The 20,005-nt window shown below is 42.0% G+C and overlaps 1 protein-coding gene across 1 annotated transcript in view; it reads left to right on the top strand.

Annotated features, from left to right (window-relative positions):
- SLCO4A1 (solute carrier organic anion transporter family member 4A1) overlaps nt 1–20,005 on the top strand; it is a 172,919-nt gene that overhangs the window by 131,069 nt on the left and 21,845 nt on the right. Inside the window, exons 7-12 of the mRNA XM_033914743.1 lie at nt 9,840–9,994; nt 13,100–13,295; nt 14,748–14,895; nt 14,978–15,150; nt 15,629–15,693; nt 16,149–16,297. Coding sequence (XP_033770634.1) covers nt 9,840–9,994; nt 13,100–13,295; nt 14,748–14,895; nt 14,978–15,150; nt 15,629–15,693; nt 16,149–16,297 — 886 coding nt within the window. The remainder of the gene's footprint in view (nt 1–9,839; nt 9,995–13,099; nt 13,296–14,747; nt 14,896–14,977; nt 15,151–15,628; nt 15,694–16,148; nt 16,298–20,005) is intronic.

The following is a 20,005-nucleotide window of genomic DNA, read 5'->3' as shown; positions in this document are numbered from 1 at the left end:
GCGATGGGCCCTTTCCAGACAGAGCGAGCCCGGGGTCATAGTATCAGGGAATTCCAGCTCAAGCCAGTCCTCCAATTCCTTAAGCAAGCGAGCATCTGGAATAGTCTCAGGGATGCCCAGGAAACGCAAATTGCTGCGGCGGGACCGGTTTTCAAGATCATCAAGCTTATCAGCCTGTTGTTGCACTGTTTCTTGCAAGGCCGCAATGTCCATTTCATGTGAGTTAACAGTATCTTCTGCATTAGAAACCCGTTGTTCTAGTTCAGTAGTTCGGGTAGCAGTCTCAGTTAATAATTGTTCCAGTCTTGATATGTGAGAGAGAGTGTCGATATGCGGTCCCAGCACTTGAGCAATAGCGCCTTTTAAATCAGCCAACGCTGTGTCTGTGAATTCAGACACAGCTGTACTTGAGGCAGCCGCCATTTTCGTGTCCCGGGGCTTCGAGGAGGGGCGCTCTGAATTAGCGATTTTCTTGCAGGAACAAGTCACGTACTTTTCCATTCGTGCCTGCGCAATGCCGCCACCTGAAAAAACACTTTTGTCGGCCGATTCGGCTATTTAAAGCCACGTGTGGAGGAGCGGGGTCCCGGAGCCGAGAGAGAGCGTGTCTCTATTGGCGCATAGCATCACATGACCCATAAGTTATTATTTATTATGACAGGAGTTGCCATTCAACAGATTACATGTAATTGGAAAAATTGGAGTAGATTAAATTATAGTTTCTGGTGGAATTCTCTGTGTCATATATATAAAATGGAAAGAACTTTAGCCACACAAAGGAAATTTTAATAAATTTCAGGAGGTTTGGGGACCATTAATAGAATATTGTAATGAATAAATAACATTTTTCCTTTATAATAATAATAATAATAACTTTATTTTTCTATACCGCCATAGTCAGGCGACTTCTAGGCGGTTTACATTGTAAGAAGGCTGGACATTCAGCGAATAACAAAGGTCTTAATACAATACAATACATTAAATCCACATACAATACAATACAGTGAGTCTAAATACAATACCATACAATAAGTCTAAATACAATACCGTACAAAGAGTCTAAATGCAATACAATAGTCTAAATGGGAAACTTACATATTAATTGGTGATCTAAGGGTAATGAGTGTCTGAAAGATTTAGAACATCCACGAGAGGAGTCTTAGTGGGGGAGGGGACCGTTTTAGTCAATGAATTTTGCGAATAGGGCGGTTTTGATCGATTTGCAGAATGCATTATAAGTCATGTTTAGTTCGTTTATGTGGTTTTTCAGCCAGATTTGCTGTCTGTTCGCTTGGAACTTAAAGGTTCTGTCCATGAAGGATTTGTATCTGCAGCCTGTAATCTTTGGGTATGCAAAGATGTTTTTGTTTCTGGTCGTTCTTGTGGGGTTGTGTAGGATGAAGTGAGTTTGTAGGTATGAAGGTGCTAGTCCCCAGGCTTGTTTGAAACAGGTGCAAGCGAATTTGAATAGAATTTGCGCTTCTATTGGAAGCCAGTGCAGCTTTTTATAGTACAATTGCAAAGTGAGGGATGGGGGGGAGGGATTTCTAATCTTGTAGTAAATGTTTAGTTTAATAGAAAAGATTATATATAATATATTATATAATATATGTAATTACTTATGAAATAGTAGGAATGGGACGGAGGGTTTAAATATTGTTAATTTAAGTTGAATATGATAGATAATCAAGTGATATTGTATAAGTTCGAATGTTAAATTTCTGACACACTTGTTGTAAGATATAAAAATGAATAAAGAATTTAAAAAAAAAAGAAATCACCAGACAACAAAGTAGGAAAACTGATTTTATTTTCAATTTAGTGATCTAAATGTGTCCGTTTTGAAAATTTATATCTGCTGTTTATATTGTGCACTATATTTGTATCATTTTCTATAGTTGTTACTGAGGTGACATTGTATATTTTAAAGTCATCTGCCTTGACCTCTTTGGAAAAAAATGATAATTAACATTTTCTCTGTTTACAGTGTGCTTTGTGGGTTTTTATTTTAATTTTGTGGTTACCATTATGTATTAAGATTATATTGTGTGTATATGAAAAATGGATAGAAGAAATCACAATTAGTACTATTATTATGGGGGTGGGGTTAGGGGCAAAGCTTGGACGGGTCTGGGGCAGATCATGGGCAGGTCTGGAGCAGATCTTGGGTGGGTCTGAGGCAGATCATGGGCGGGGGTACTCGGTTGATATTTGTTAGACTTAGGGGGTACTTGGCTTGAAGAAGTTGAGAAATAGTGATCTAGGCCATTCCTCACATCCACCACCATTTCCAAACACACATTTTACATTAAAGATCTGGGTTATCATTGTAGACAATACGATGAAACCTTCCATGCAATGTCGGCGGCGGTCAAAAATGCAAACAGGATGCTAGGAATTATTTAAAAAGGGATGGTACAAGACTAAGAATATTATAATGCCCCTGTATCACTCCATGGTGCGACCTCATCTGGAGTATTGCGTTCAATTCTGGTCTCCTTATCTCAAGAAAGATATAGTGGTGCTAGAAAAAGTTCAAAGAAGAGCGACTAACATGATAAAGGGGATGGGACTCCTCTCGTATAAGGAAAGACTAAAACAGTTAGAGCTCTTCAGCTTGGAAAATAAACGGCTGAGGGGAGATATGATTGAAGTCTACAAAATCCTGAATGGAGTAGAACAGGTACAAGTGGATCGATTTTTCACTCCGTCAAAAATTACAAAGACTAGGCAGCGCTCGATGAAGTTACAGGAAAATACTTTTAAAACCAATAGAAGGAAATTTTTTTCACTCCGACAATAGTTAAGCTCTGGAACACGTTGCCAGAGGATGTGGTAAGAGCGAATAGCGTAGCTGGTTTTAAGAAAGGTTTGGACAAGTTCCTGGAGGAAAAGTCCATAGTCTGTTATTGAGAAAGACATGGGGGAAGCCACTACTTGCCCTGGATCAGGAGCATGAAATATGGCTACTCCTTGGGTTTTGGCCAGGTACTAGTGACCTGGATTGGCCACCGTGAGAATTGGCTACTGGGCTTGATGGACCATTGGTCTGACCCAATAAGATTATTCTTATGTTCTTACTCCTAATCTATGCACCGGCAGAGAACAAGAGGTGGGTTAAATGTTCTTCGCCCTCCCCCTCCCCCTCCTTTTTTGAGCTCAGCCCCTTACCATCACCACCAAACTGAAGGTTTTATTACACAATTGATTCCAGGGTGTTTTTTGTGTTTTGTTTTTTTAATTATTGCATCCTTATTAACATTTTATTTTCTATGATCCTGATTCTAGTTTAATAATTTCTTCAGTAGGTCAACCAGCCTATTTTAGAAGACACTTTGACCTTTCTTCAGTAAATTGGCACCATCTGAACTCAGTAGCCACTGGGAGTTCATTCCAGTGTTGCTGAGGTTGTGGTCAAATCATAGGCATATTATGGGCTAGGTTCAGCTACCTGTTTTTCTGTTATAAAATGTTCACACATTGTAGGGATCACATCACTATGAAGCATTTCGATGTAACCAGTGAATCACCTTTATTGATGTTTATAGGCATTTGATATACCACAGTGTACAACTTTTTCTGTCAGGTACCCTCTTGTATTTTCCCTATCTGTCCCAGCAGGCTCACAATCTAACTGGGATAATGAAGGGTTAGGTGACTTGCTCAGGGTCACAAGGAGTAGTGCTGGGATTCGACATGCAACCTCAGGGTGTTGAGGTAGCAGCTCTAACTACAAATACCAGTCTCATCACTGCTTACATATGGTATCTACAGTGGTTTACATAAATATAAATGTAAAAACATAAAATACATGTAACAAACTTTTGCACAAAGCACGATCAACCTACCTCTCCCCAACTAATAATCAACAAATAATAAGAAGGAAATACCTATCAAACTAAAAACTGTCCCTTTCATCCATCCTCTACCAGGGGTTAGTCATGTTTTCATTAACTTTCTAAACTTCCTATCCTCCTACATACAGTTTTCTCTAAACAAATTATTCCACCAAACTGGTGCTTTCAATGAAAACACTTTCCTGTTCAGTTTTTCTTGTTTCAATTGGAAATCTTGACAAAAAGTTAGATGCACTATGGTTGTTAAGATCATGCGGGTTGCTGACCGATTTTTTGGCTGATTTCTAAATGGAGAGTGATGTTCAAATGGCTTCCCAGACAGATGAGTTTTGCAGAGGGCAGCTGTAATCCCATCCGATCGCTCGTTTAGAAATCAACTCTCATACATATGGAGCTTTTTTCTTTTTAATGGCACAGATGTATGTTTGTTTACACACACACAATATCTGCCCCATAATAAAGTCGAGCTGCCCCCCCCCTCAATGGCAGCTCCCCTGACAACCTTCAGAAGAAAAATAAAAAGAGGCAGGAGGGATGCCCACTCCCTCCTGCCACCCACGACACCCCTCCCCACCACTGAACCAACCAGCCCCCCCAAGACTCATCCGGATACCCCCTGCCATGACTCCCCCTCCCTTCCCTTTCCCTCCCATCCTTAGAAAAAAAAAGCAGCAAGAGGGATGTCTACTCCCTCCTGCCTCAGCCCCCCAGCTCCCCCACACACCCCAAACCACTCGTACCTCTGAATGAAGATGACAGCAGGAGGGATGCCCGGTCCCTCTTGCCCTCATGTCTGCCACTCCAAAATGGCAGGCCTTCCCCTTCCTGGTGCATCCTGGGATGCACAAGGAAGGGCCTAAGGCCCAGATTGGCTTAGACACCATTTAAGCCTGGTGTATCCTGGGATACACTAGAAAGAGCATAAGGCCCTTATTGGCTCAGATGCCCAAGGCCCCTCCCTGAAGGATATGTTAATTTTTCTCACAAGATTTCTATGCTCTTCTGAGATTGCATGACCTGATGTAGACAAATTGCAGTACATACAATGTTGTGCTTCACCTGTGCAAGCCCTTATCTTTGAAAATATCTTCCCTTAGAGCTCTGCTTTGGAAAAGCATTGGTTGATGTCTTGAAGGAGTATACCTAACGTGACCATTTTATTTTTTTCCTCAAAATGGGACATCTACTAATTTTTAGGTAATAACATTGTAGATATCTTTCTTTCTTTCTTTCTTTCTTTCTTTCTTTCTCTCTCCCTGCCCCCTCCCTTCCATTTCTTTCTTTCTCGTTCTCTCCCTGCCCCCTTTCTTTCTGTCTGTCTTTCTCCCTCCCTGTCCCCCTTTCTTTCTTTCTCTCCCTGTCCCCCTTTCTTTCTTTCTCTCTCCCTGCCCCCCTTTCTTTCTTTCTCTCTCCCTGTCCCCTCCCTTCTGTCTTTCTCTCTCCCTGCACCCTCCCTTCCCCTTCCATTTCTTTCTTTCTCTTTCTCTCCCTGCCCCCTTTCTTTCTGTCTGTCTTTCTCCCTCCCTGTCCCCCTTTCTTTCTTTCTCTCCCTGTCCCCTTTCTTTCTTTCTCTCTCCCTGCCCCCCTTTCTTTCTTTCTCTCTCCCTGCCCCCTCCCTTCTGTCTTTCTTTCTTTCTCTCTCCCTGCACCCTCCCTTCCCCTTCCATTTCTTTCTTTCTCTTTCTCTCCCTGCCTCCTTTCTTTCTGTCTTTCTCCCTCCCTGCCCCCATTTCTTTCTTTCTTTCTTTTTTCTTTCTCTCTCCCTGCTCCCCCCTCCCACCTCTGCCAATTTCTCTAAGCCACTGCTGCCGATTTCTTCCTGCTTCCCTGATGCCAACCCAGCAACAGGCCAGGTACGTGCAGTGACTTTACAAGTAGCGGGCCCACAAACCTTTCCCCTCCCTCCGCCCCCCCCCCCCCTGGACATCTATTCTGATGTCGGAGAGGAAGTTCCGGGCCTGCCAGGCAGTGATTGGCTGGCCCAGAACTTCCTCTCTGACATCAGAATTGAAGTCGGGGGTGGGGGTAAGGTTTGTGGGCCCACCACTTGTAAAGTTGCATCCAGTTATCCCCAAGCACAGCGCCTTCTTAAAAAATTGTTACAGTTGGTTGTTCTCTTTCTGAAAACGGGACATTTTGGCATCCCGAAGCTGTGCTTGGGGACAATTAGATAGACTACCTAAACACAGGATGTCTCGTTCAAAACGGAACATATGGTCATGTTAAGGATACCCCACCTTCCCTTTTTGATCACATTTTTTTCTTTATTAGTGTTGTGTTAGTTGGGCAGGAGTGAAGATGGGTTGTTGTGAGTTTGAGGAGAATTACTGTATTGTGGAGGAAGGTGGTACAATATGTTTTTATTGTATTATTTTGTGAACTTATATTGTACCTTGTCTTGGATTCTTTTGAAGAGGTTTGTAAACCAATCTGCTAAATAAATAATAAAGAACTTAGGTTTGGAGAAAACCCAGACAGAAAATCTATCAATATTTTTCTATATACGGTCTCGTACAATACCCTTGGCTGCTTCTGTTTTTCTATCTGCACTGTTCTGCTATGGTAACCAGGAAATGCTGTCTGCAGTCTATCTAATATATGATAGAAAACACAGTTGCACTCTCAAAGTGCTGGCCAGCTGATCTGGACATAAACAAGTAGGAAGGCAGAACAGGGAAAAGTGACCGGGAGAGAGAAAAGACTGCTGGAGACAGGTGGGGAAGGGGGCAGAGGCCATTCTCCAGTGAATTTTCATTAGATTGCAGCTAATGGAGACGAAATGAAATGCAAGTGGTTAGACTAGGAAAAGCAAAAAAAGAAGACAAAATCATAGACTTGGAAAGGTCGATGGTAATAATTTTATCTCACTGTTATTTTATCATAGTCTTTTAACCCACTGCTGGATTACCATAATTTTCGTTTTCTCTGAAAGCCTTTAGAATACCGTCTACTTTTCTGTTCAAATTTAGGCACCTCAGTGTCAGAACCAGCTGTACTTCCTTCCTGAGGTCTTCTAGTATGAGCTGGAGACCACTATGAAGTGTAAAACCAGCTTATCCTCAAATGTCTTCTGCAAAGGTTAATCACAAACTAACTGCAAGGAGCTGCCCTAAAGTCAGAATACACATTTCTAGCTTTCATCTCGACAACATTATCTGAAGAACCTGCTGAGAGCTTTATAGTTTCACACATTAGAATTAGCAAAATATATTTGTATTTACTCCATTTGATATCTAGAATCATGAAAAAGAAGTGCACTTTGAATATATAAAAGTAATTTGTGATAAGTGCTGAGAAATTGCTAGAATTATGCTGTTCCAGATCAGAAGGCGGTAAAAGGAAAATGGAAAGAACTTATTTAGTGGAAGGTCCCCATTTCAGTCACTGCCTTTTGCACCCCAGTTGAATCAAAGAAGCAACATTTAGAGCCCCCTAGGGGCAGAGAATCAAGGTCATAATAACACAAGGGTAACATCTAGTGCAGTGTCTCTCAAATTGTGTGCCACAGTACAGTGATTTGCCCTGAAGAGATTCTGGGTGTGCCATGAGAGATTTCAGAATTTTACTTTATTTTTAAAAATTCCCTTCATAAGTATACACTAAAATAGATGGCATGCACATCACATACACAAGAGTCTGTCAATGTTATGAGCATCTGTGTGCATAATGATACAACTGCCCAGACAAGCATCATTCTTTGATGTGATTGGTCCTTGAAAACTAATGGCAAGCAATTTTATTTTTGTATTTTTATGCTAGTTATCCTAAGTTGAGCAACAAAGCAATCAAGGCTTTGTTACTGTTAGGATCTTATCTTTGTGAACTTGGAATTTCAGCTCTGACAGAAATTACTGTATTTTTCGCTCCATAAGACGCACTTTTTTCCCCAAAAAAAGTGGGTGGAAAAAAGGATGCATCCTATGGAGCGAATATCTAACCCCCCACCCCGGCCATTTCCTTATTTTGACCGTCGCCCGCTACCGCTGCTCCTGGTCTCTCAATGCCGCCATAAGTAGAGGAAGGGAAAGGCTAGGCGGGTGCAGCGAGTGCATGCCGCCGGCCCAGAAGCCTTACCCCCGACATCAATTCTGACAATTATGAGCCCCTTAGACTATAGAATTACCCATTAAGGGGCAGATTCAGTAAATGGTGTTTAAAGTTAGACACTGGGAAAAAATCCATGCTAAGCACTGTGCTCTTTGCAGAATAGCACTTAGAATGGATTTCCATGACCAGCTTTGTGTGTGAGGGATTTATGTAGGGTTACCAAATGTCCAGATTTCACCGGACATGTCCTCCTTTTGAGGCACTTTGTCCATAAGAACATAAGAAGTTGCCTCCACTGGGTCAGACCGAGGTCCATCTCGCCCAGCGGTCCGCTCCCGCGGCGGCCCATCAGGTCTGCGACCTGTGAAGTGGTTTCTGTCCACTTCTATAACCTACCTCAAGTTATATCTGTACCCTTCAATCCCCCTATCCTCCAGGAACCTATCTAAACCCTCCTTGAACCCCTGTACAGAGTTCTGGCCTATCACATCCTCCGGAAGCGCATTCCATGTGTCCACCACCCTCTGAGTAAAAAAGAACTTCCTAGCATTTGTTCTAAACCTGTCCCCTTTCAATTTCTCCGAGTGACCCCTAGTTCTTGTGTCCAGGTTTTGAAAAGCCTCCCTCAAAATCGCCATTGGACAGGAAGGCAACGGCATGATGTCATGCGCACACATATGCGCGTGACATCATCGTGTGCATGCACGGATGCCCTCCTGCCCGACCAGAGCAGGCAGCAGGAGGCGTGGCTGGGGTGGGGGCTAGGGCAGGATTGGGGGCATGATGGGGCAGGGAGGGGTGAAACTGGGCAGGTCTGGGGGTGGGCCTAAGAGATCCGGATTTTCCAAATGGAAAATCTGGTAACCCTAGACTTATGCTTCCTGAAACCTGGTGTAAATCCTGGCATGCAAACTGGCAAGTAAACCCGGTAGGCTATAATACTGTACCAAAGTTTTGACCTGTCTGTGCTCCTCCCATGGCCATGCCCCTTTTGAGTTGCATGCTTTAAAATTTAGGTGAACATGTTATAGAGTAGTGACTAGGCCAGATGCACACACAAATCAAATTTAATGCCAATTAACATGATAGAAACCTTCAAAATCCTGAAGGGCATAGAAAAGATAGACAGGGACATATTCTTCACAATGTGGGGAAACACAAGTACAAAAGGGCAATCGGAGAAATTAAAAGGGGGCAGTTTTAGAACAAACGCTAGGAAGTTCTTTTTTACCCAGAGGGTGGTGGACACATGGAACGCGCTTCCGGAGGCCGTGATAGGCCAGACCACGTTACAGGGCTTCAAAGAAGGATTGGATAGGTTCCTAGAGGATAAGGGGATTGAGGGGTACAGAAAGGAGTTGAGCTAGGTTATAGGAATAGTCAGGGACCACTAAACAGGTGATAGGCCTGAGGGGCCGCCACGGGAGCGGACCGCTGGGCGGGATAGACCTCTGGTCTGACCCAGCGGAGGCAAATTCTTATGTTCTTAATTATCATTATTGATTGTTGCTACCTTGCTAACTCATTAATTTGCTTACACATGTGCCCTGTGTGCCTGAATTTGGCTGCCCAACCTTGGGTGATCTATATAGAATCCAAGGGTAAGTGCTTAACTTGAATTAACGTGTATTAAGGGACATTAATGCATATTTCCTGGTTACTGTATGTCAGCAAATGAGGTTGAAAGCTAGACAAATAATGACACACTTTGCATCGTTGTGTTTCCAGTGAAATGTTCTCTTTTTCACATCAGCAAACATCAGATTGTTTCTGATTGGCAAGAACAGGCTCTGTCCACTTGAAGGCCCAACATGACAGATTGCCTAACTGAGCTAAGGCAAATTTAAGGTTTGTTTCCTGACTTACAGATTCTGCACAAACTGAGTTTGTACTAAATGAGTCTCTGTTCTGCATCCCGTTGTTCCATTATTCCAGGTCACTGCTGCTGCTGCTGAAAAACCGTCCCTTCATCTTCCTCTGTTTAGCTGGAGCAACAGAAGCTACACTGATTGCTGGGATGTCAACGTTTGGGCCCAAGTTCCTGGAATCACAGTTTAGTTTAAGTGCCTCTGAAGCTGCAACATTATTTGGTAAGAGCTGCTCCTTTCTATTAACAGCCATTTTATGGAGTCCCTACTATAGAGCTATAAGGTGGGCTATAGGAGAGTGTGGTGCAGTGGTCAAAGCTACAATCTCAACACCCTGAGGTTGCGGATTCAAACCCAAACTTCTTGTGACCCTGGGCAAATATAGTAACATAGTAGATGACGGCAGATAAAGACCCAAATGGTCCATCTAGTCTTCCCAACCTGATTCAATCTAAAAATTTGTTGGGGGGGGGGGGGTTTCTTCTTCTTCTTAGTTATTTCCGGCCAAGAATCCAAAGCTCTGCCCGGTACTGTTCTTAAGTTCCAACTACTGAAGTCTCCATCAAAGCTCACTCCAGTCCATCTACACCCTCCCAGCCATTGAAGCCCTCCCCAGCCCAACCTCCACAAAATGGCCATATACAGACACAGACTGTGCAAGTTCTTCATATCCCCCCACTGCCCCAGGTATATTAGATTGTGAGCCCACCAGGACAGACAGGGAAAAATGCTTAGGTACCTGAATAAATTCATGTAAACCATTCTGAGTTCCCTGGAAGAACAATATAGAAAATTGAATAAATACATGAAACTTCAAAATCTAATTTTTATCTAGGTACTTAGGTCTTTCTCACTTGTTTAGGATCAGTACTGGGGAAGCTGGAGTTTCTCTGGAGATAGTCATTTACCTTTAGTGCTGAAGCCAGCTTGTTATTGCAGTTGCCAGCAATTCTGTTTTGTACTTATATCTAAAGAAATAAATAGCTCAGCAGCCTGCCTAACCCTCTCCCCCCCCCAAAAAAAAAAAAAAAAAAATCAGCTAAATTTTATTTTGTACTTAGAAAATCACTAGGCCAAAAAGAGACTAGGGTGAGTAACCTGCCTGTGCTGGATGCAATCACAAAATGGCTGCTGAGATCTCCCGTGGCAGTCTGACAAGGCTGTGGTGGGCTCGGTGGCCGTTGTGATGAAGTAGTGGCATAGGCCAGAATGGGGGTTTGTTCTTGCCCCTGAAGATGTCACTAGACTGCCAGGCCTTCCTAAGGTAGACTTGGGGGTGGGGGAGGAAGTGATTGTGAAGTGGGAGAAGACTGACTGGGAGATGCAAATCGTTTGCATGCAAACTTGATAGTGCATTGATTGCTGCTGGAGCATCAGTCAGAGAATCGGCCCACAGTGATCAAGTCACTATCTTTAGTGCATCTGGCCTTGAGTTCCAGGTTTTAGCTGAAAATGCCCAAGCATTTTCTTTTTTTTTTTAATTTCTTTATTCTTTTTCAAACTTACATCAAGTCCACAAAAAGAACAACATGAAATACTATCATATAACACTTGAAACATCATACATTATATTCTTAATATGTAAATTAATTAAAAGCCCTCCCCCTCCCATCTTTCTATACAATCATTAAAACTATCATATTCCTTCAAAATTTCAATTTCGCTACATCTTATCTTCCAATCCCCCCACCCCCCTATGTATATTATCAACGGAAAATGATGCCTATTCACTACAAAAATCAACCATCGGTCTCCATATCTTTAAAAAAATTTTAAAACTTCCTTTCTGTATTGCAATTGCTCTTTCCATCTTGTAAATATGACACAGGGAATTCCACCAAAACGTATAATTGAGATTACTATAATTTTTCCAGTTGTTAGTAATATGTTGCATAGCAACACCCGTCATTATCATCAAAAGCTTATTGTTATGTGCTCATAATTGACTTTTTTTCCTCATAGACATACCGAATAGAACAGTATCATATGATATTTCCACCTGATTTTCCAATAAGCAAAGTCCAGGCATTTTCAACCAAAACTCACACTCAGAATTCAGTGGCAAATCTGAAACTGAAATTTGGTCAGCCTGTAGCATGCAGTTCTGGTACCCTGTTTCGCTCCTACTGTTCTTTCTAATGTAGCCTTGTTGTAAACTGCTTTGACATTCTTTTGTGAATTGCAATGTATCAAGGGCTAACATAGATTCACTAAAGTCCACAAATCGATCCAATTCATGTCCTATCCGTTTCCGAGTCTTTCTGGCCGATCGATTCAGTAAAGCTTGTCCATACAAATGATCAAATCGTAAACACGCCCCAATTCGCGCACACGTCTCACTGTAACATTGACCGACGCACGTGCTTACTTGTTGGTTTTGAAGCACATAACGCACTGCTTAGAAATGGGGTGGGGTTTAATCGCAGACATCATTGGCGGGCTCCGAATGCACCTATTGCAAAGCATTGTTGTCGTAAAAAATGCAATATAAGGACTGTAGTTTTTACCAACCTCTCCTCTCGTGTTCCAAAAGAAATAGATAGCGTAGCCGACGAGCGCCATCCATTTCTGTCAGGAAAAGAACTGTTAAGTTCCAAGAAGGCACAATAGTTAACAGCAATTGAATGCGCTGGGATCATGCGTTGTTATATACAGCAACCGAATCCCAGGAGGATGTGCAGCTCTTTCTGCCGTGAAGCATGAAGCAACCAAAGGCGACCCCGTGACGTCAGATGCACACGACAATCTAGCTGGAAGGAAGGGGAGAGGGATAGCTGGCCCTTAAAAGTTATTTTTGATTTTTTTAAAATTTGGCATTGATATATGAAATGTACAATGCGCAAGGAGAGCGCAGGGTTAATCTGAGATTTTTTCGCCATGCGCATTACAAATCCGAGATTAACTCCCGTGCTCGCTATGCGCTTTCCAAAAAAATTAAAAAAAATATTTCTAACGCTTATGTACATGAAAGTTTACATATATTTAAAAGTTTAGACATATTTTGGATTTTTTGCAGGGTGGATATATTTTTTTAATGGGGTTCTTAACATGCACGCGGCAGTTGCTAGGCAGGAAATGTTGGCGAGAATGTAAAGCGACTGGTCCTCAGCAGTCAAAACTTTTTGGATCGGAAAGGCCAGTCGGTTTGGACGAAATGGTTTCATGAATCGATGCCTTAAGAAATTTACATGCCTTTTTACTCATTTGTATGCGCAGATCGGATCGGGTGCGGATGGGGTCTGGAGGAAGGTTAGTGAATTGAGCCCAAAGAATCCCACATGAGCCTTGAGCAAGTTCTCCTTCTTAGCCTGTGTTGTTTTCTCTCAGGTTATCTTGTGGTGCCAGCAGGAGGAGGAGGAACATTCCTGGGAGGATTCATTGTGAATAAGATGAAGCTTTACTGTTCTGGAGTCATCAAGCTATGTTTAATCTCTGCAATACTGAGTCTCCTTGGTATTTTCATCTTCCTAGTTCACTGTCCAAACATGCCTGTGGCTGGAGTGACAGATGAATATTATGACAGGTAAAAAAAAAAAAAAAGGGTGTTTTAAAAATAGTTATTTTACAAACCCCTGATGTTGGGTTCAGTTCTTGTATTCTGAGAATCCTAAAGGCAGGTAGGACCTAACGTGGCTTAACAGTGCAACTTTTGAGACCAGTATTTTGAGGAATTCTGAGTTGGAAGATGGTGGTGGGAAAAAGCTTGCGGGGTCAGATAAGAGACCAGATTGGGTTGTCTATAAGAATTTATAGGCTTATCTACCCCAAGCGAAAGAATCTCACCTGGATACAGTTCATGGGCCAATAATAATTTATTAAAGGTTCAGTATTCAAAAATATTTATGTAATTAAAACAAATTACAAATGTTCTCTCCCCTCCAAATCTTGCTAACATCTGTCCTTACAAAATTACTAAGTACACCAATGTGGCTGGGCAAAAAAGGGCTGCATTTATGGGTGACTAAGGTAGGGTTGCCAGATTTTCCAATTGTAAAATCCAGACCCCAGGCCGCCCAGTTCCGCCCATCCCGCCCTGTAACGCCCTAATCCCCACCCCCACCCCCACACACACACACACATCCCCACCTCCGCTGCCTGCTCTTGTCAGGCAGGGAGGAAGTCTGCGCTTGTGATTTGAGGAGGCTTTTCAAAACCTGGAAAAAGTGCCAGGTTTTGAAAAGCCGTCTGGACCCCCGGACAAAAGGAGGACATGTCCGGGGATATTTGAACGTCTAGTAACCCTAGACTAAGGCATGGTTTTACATTCGGGCGCTTGTTTTAGAAAGACTATTTGGGTTTCAGATGTGCATCTAAGTTCAGATTTTACAAAGCTGAGGTATAAACATCTAAAACTGAAGAACATGTAAATGGCAACGGGGTATGGTCTGAGTGTGTTTTGGAGCAGGACTAGGGCAAGCCTAAAGAATGAATATTTATTCCCCATTTCAGAAGGGGAATGAACATCAGTGTCCTAAGAGATTGGTATTGGTATTTACATCTGCTGCCTGAGGTTTCAGACCCCCCCCCCCCCCCAGTGGTTGGTTTCTCCATCCCCTCTCTAAGTAAAAGTGAAACTGGTAAGATATCCAAAGCTGTATGACACCTTTAGGAAAAAAATAAATGTTTATGTTTCTAAATTGCTTAAGATAGATGTTTATACTTCTATTGTATAATGTAAACATTTGTGTGCCCATTTTGGCCTCGATTCTTTTTTTTTTTTTTTATTGCTGTGGCAGCCAGCATTTTTTTAAAAAAATGTTGGCTGGAGTGAACTCTATATTGAAAGTGCATTATAACTTGGGACATTAGTGAGCTGGGTCATCAGAAATTCTTCTATTGAATCATTGTAATCATATTCAGTGAACGTTGAGAAAGTCGCTTGCTGCCTGGGTACAGGATGTAATTCATGTAAGGAAAAGTGGCTATTGTGTATCTCGAATCCTTTACTTCTTTTCATTGTCCTTGTGGATGGTAGCATCAATCTGACCGCATCATGCAACATTGGGTGCAATTGTATCAAGGAAATCTACAGCCCTGTGTGTGGGAGCAATGGTGTGATGTATTATTCCCCCTGCCATGCCGCCTGCACTGGACTCCACGAAGTCCTTGTTGAGGGTAAAAAGGTAAAATGATGCTAATCACTTGCCATTACTAAGCTGGGGCTGGAATTACCAGGAAATCATTTTCTGACCTTCTCTTCTCCAGGCATACTATAATTGCAGCTGTATCGGAAACAGTTCATTTCCTCATGATGGCAAGGCGGTGGAGGGGAAGTGCATATCTTCTTGTCAGAGAATGAGTGTGCTGATGGTTTTCCTGTTTCTGGTGATCTTCTTCACATTCCTGTGCAGTGTTCCTGCTCTAACAGCAACCCTGAGGTGAGCAGGGAAATGCTGCAAGTGCCCTCGGCATCCCAAAATAAATGTTTCTTCTCCAATTGTCTGCACATTGAACAGTTTAGCAACTAAAGGTTAGGAAGGAAAGAAGAAGGGATGAAATCTACAGATTGGAGGTTTACGGGAAAGTAGGGTTACCATATGGCTCCAGAAAAAGGAGGACGGATTGAAACATCCAGGTTTTACTTCCATTGCTTTCAATGGAAGTACAACTCGGATGTCACAATCTGTCCTCCTTACTTCCATTGCTTTCAAAGGAAGTAAAACCTGGATGCCTCAGTCCATCCTCCTTTTTCTGGAGCCATATGGTAACCCTGTAGGATTTGTATAATTAGCATTGGATGTGAAATACAGAAGTATGATGCAAGTTATTACTTTTCTAAAATTGCCATAAATGTACTTTTACAGGTGTAAGCGGTGCCTCACCCTTCTAAAATGACCTGTCTGTTCTGTGTTCCAGATGTGTTCCTGACAGGCAGCGATCCTTTGGACTAGGAATTCAGTGGATAGTAGTAAGGACTCTAGGTATGCCACTGGTTTTTACTGGGATTGGTTTCTCCAAAGCTGTGGCAGGGCACCTGGCATCACCCCCAATATTTCACTTTGTGAAACCTGTATAAAATACCAGTAGACTGGCTAGACCACACTTTCCCTTAAGAAGCTGAACCTTCCGCAGAGGAGAGAGGATATTTACTTTATAAGAGATGTAATTTCCATATTACTTAGGAGGTCACATGTGAAATGTGGACACAGCCATACTCAGTACCCATATACAGTATCTGCTCTACAGTGTATTTTTTTTTTTCTGTATTTGCCATGTTTTACTTATTGTAGTGAACCTTTGTTCAGATCCATCACAAATGATCTATGCATGCAGGAAATCCAGATCAGCCAATTAGATTGTTCCAGTTATGCCCTTACCAAGCAGAACCTTTACATCTGAACCCTGAATCTAGAATGCTCTCTTTCTCATCACACAGGTGGTATTCCAGGTCCTATTGCCTTTGGCTCAATGATTGATATTTCCTGCTTGCTATGGCAGGGCCAGTGTGGAGATAATGGCTCCTGTTACATCTATCATAATTTATCTATGAGCTGGTACATGTTCCTTGCTGGAATTGTTTACAAGGTGAGTTATGTTTAAATGTTTTTTTAATTAACTTTTCACATAAGAGAAACATTATACATAACAAGCTCTATATCTCCCAACAACAATACCAATTGAGGCCCCCCTCTCTCCCACCCCCATCCTCACCCCCAAAAGTACATTTATCAATCACACAAAAGAAGACATAAAAAGGAATAGGTTTGCCTTACACATTCAGTATTCTACTATGAGCATGAGGTGTGAGATCCATCCAGAAAGGCTCCCAAATAAAACACAAGAGACGACCCTGACGAGAGTTTATGTCCACAAAACATCGACACTCCAGGGAAGCTTGAACCATCATGAGGAAGGGCTAATGAGCAATAGATGGAGAATCCTGAGTTAATCAGGCAGTCAAAATAGCTTTCTTACCAAGGAGAACTGAGTGGGCCACAAATGCTGTCATTCCTTTTGGTTTAGGAGACGTAATCAGATAATGTCCAAAAAGAGCTTGTGGTGTTGGGGTCTAACAACGCTTCCATTTAGGATATGAACTGACTCAAAGTAGTCCAAAATGAAAGAACCTTCAGGCAAGACCAAAACGGATATCCCAAAGACGCATATGGATGCAAACTTTTTATTATTATTATTATTTGATTGTGCTTAACAGGTAATATAATGATATTAGTACATCCAATCATCTATTGGGTTAAACAGAAATAAACCAAAAAGCAATATGTAACTTAAACATAGTCCTCAAATTAAGAAGGAGGAGAGAAACAAAAAAGAAACTTTCAGGAAAGAGAACATATTATCATAATGAAAGGAAATTAAAGTGAGACCAATGGCATCAATAATGGACTTGAATTATTCCAGAAATCACTGGGTGCAAACGAAACTCCTTTCCCTTCTAAAAAGAAACATAATTGATCTGAATCATAAAAAATATACTTATTGTTTTGAAATACAACAAAACATTTACAGGGAAATCTTAGCTGAAAGGAGGCACCTAATGAAACAACTTTGTCCCGATATGTAAGAAACTCTTTCCTTCTTGACTGAGTCCATTTAGAAACATCCAGATATATGCTCTTTCTCCCAAAAAAGAAACTTTTTTAAGTTGTAATAAAGTTTCGAGATAATTTCTTTATCCTGATGAAATACTAAGGAAACTATTAATGTATCTTGTTCAGACAGTTCAAGATTTGATGATTCCAAAAGTGCTGATAATTCTTGTTCAGTTCTTGTATCAATTTCCTTTACTGTTCTTTTTAAATAATAAATCTTTTGCAAAGGTGGTATATTCACTTCTGTAATTTTTAATATAGAAATTAAAAAGTCCTTAAAAATTTCTCTAGGAGTTTTAAATTTAGACATTGGAAAGCTTAAAAACCATAAATTTAAACTCCCATTTTGATTTTCCAAATTTTCAATTTTGCGAAGCAGAAAAGCTGCCAACGCAAAAACGGCTTGCCCGATTTGAACGAAACTTGCAACACATCTTCCTTTTCAGTTTAAGAGCTTGCAAATTCCAGTGAGACTTGCATTCTCTATCACAATCAACAAATCACAGGGACAGACTATTACATACTGTGGAGTGGATTTAAGATCCCCCTGTTTTTCCCATGGTCAACTCTATGTTGCTTGCTCAAGGGTGGGTTCACCCAAGAATTTATATGTTCTTGCTCCTGGAATTGAAACTAAAAATGTTGTTTATAATCAAGTTTTGTGTTAGTTGTATTGTATTCATTTTGTCAAATATTTCACATTATAATTTGAATATTGTACTTTTTATAAAGCTGTAAAAAAATAATTTCATTCACCACTATAAAGTATCTTTATTTGAATCCATGAGAGATATGAATCCCATACATACTGTCTGAAGATTTTCTATAGCTCCCCATAGTGAGTCTAGAGTAACCACTGCTGGTTTCACCAGCGGCTTGAGCTGAGGTAACCCAAGATCCCATTCTCCTTCCCGGGTCGCACTTCCCCCAGACTCACCACCGCTCGACTGCAGTGCTCCTCCTCCCTCTGCAATCCTCTCCAGGATCACAGACAACGATGTCTCCTCCCCTCTCGGCTGCTCCCGAGGTCCCTCCAAACGAAGGCTGACTTCAGTTGCTTCTCCCGGAAGAGGGGGAGGGTCAGGTCCCAAAGGGCTCAGTGAAGTCTCGCTTTCCATGCTGGGCTGCTCCTGGGGCTCAGCTGCGGACACACCCAACGCCGTCGGGACTGCAAAAGCTATAATTGCAGTCTGACGTGGTGTCGAAGTCACTGACATAGGAAGAAGGATATTCCTCTGCCTTCTCCTTCTTTTAGGCATCGAAACGGTATGTAAGTAGAAAGTTTTTAAGGTAAAATTAAGCCTCTAGAGTGGGAGCTTGAACACACACGTCCACTCAGATTGCCATCTTGTTTCTCCCTCCTCAGCGGTTGCAAACATTTAAGATAGCAATGAGACTGACTAATCGTCATCCGGTAAGCTCGTGTTGGTGAGATGTAAAGACGCAAAAGAAACTTATGCTGTAATTCCCAATATGTAACATTAGCTGTCAGTTTAAGAGCTGTCTTCAGAGCTCGTTGCAGATGCTGCTTAGATAGTGGACTATGTAGATCCTTGGACCAAAGTCTGGCCAAAATTGGCCCCCTAGTTGGCATTCCTTTAGGCCCACTTGATGAAAACGCAGCAGTATATGGTGTTGCGCTTAGAGACTAAAGGCTGAGTGGAATTGGCCAGATCAGAATGATGTGTACTAATGAAAGTGTCCTCCAATGCATCTGATAATATAGGAATCTTTATTCATCCAATGACATAAAAATACATCCAACGACTCAATGACTCGACATGCACATGTTTCGGCCAACAGGCCTTCCTCAGGAGTCTTGAGAGTCACCAATGTGTATATCTAGAATATATTGCCACTCTGATAGATCTTTCCAGACTTCGAATAAAAAAGAAAGTACACTAAAACTTCTCAAAAAAGCGAATATGACATCAGGTAACAAGCGTCCCGCTGCTCAAAACAAAGAATATCAGATGCATTGGAGGACTCTTTCATTAATGCACATCATTCTGATCTGGACAATTCCACTCAGCCTTTGGTACATTTATGTCTGTGGGGTTTTTTCCCCCCTGTTTTTGCTTTTGCGCTTAGAAACTAAACATTTCTGAAATTGTCTCTCGCCATGTGTCCGTAAGATGACAAGGCGGTAATCTATATATATAAAATCGGAGGTATGTATGTGTGTATGTATGTGTGTGTGTATGTGCCGCGATCACGCAAAAACGGCTTGACCGATTTGAACGAAACTTGGTATGCAGATCCCTCACTACCTGGGATGATATGTTCTGGGGGTCTCGCAGCCCACCTGCAAACGTGGGCGGAGCTACAAACAGTAAATCAGATTTCACCCATTCATGTCAATGGAAAAAATGTAAAAAGCTGCCAACGCAAAAACGGCTTGCCCGATTTGAACGAAACTTGGTATGCAGATCCCTCACTACCTGGGGTGATATGTTCTGGGGGTCTCGCTGCCCACCTGCACACGTGGGCGGAGCTACAAACAGAAATTCAGATTTCACCCATTCATGTCAATGGAAAAAATGTAAAAAGCTGCCAACGCAAAAACGGCTTGCCCGATTTGAACGAAACTTGGTATGCAGATCCCTCACTACCTGGGGTGATATGTTCTGGGGGTCTCGCTGCCCACCTGCACACGTGGGCGGAGCTACAAACTGAAAATCAG

This window comes from Geotrypetes seraphini, chromosome 11 (assembly GCF_902459505.1).
Source record: "Geotrypetes seraphini chromosome 11, aGeoSer1.1, whole genome shotgun sequence".
Lineage (NCBI taxonomy): Eukaryota > Metazoa > Chordata > Amphibia > Gymnophiona > Dermophiidae > Geotrypetes > Geotrypetes seraphini.
This window is presented reverse-complemented; position numbering and strand designations above follow the sequence as displayed.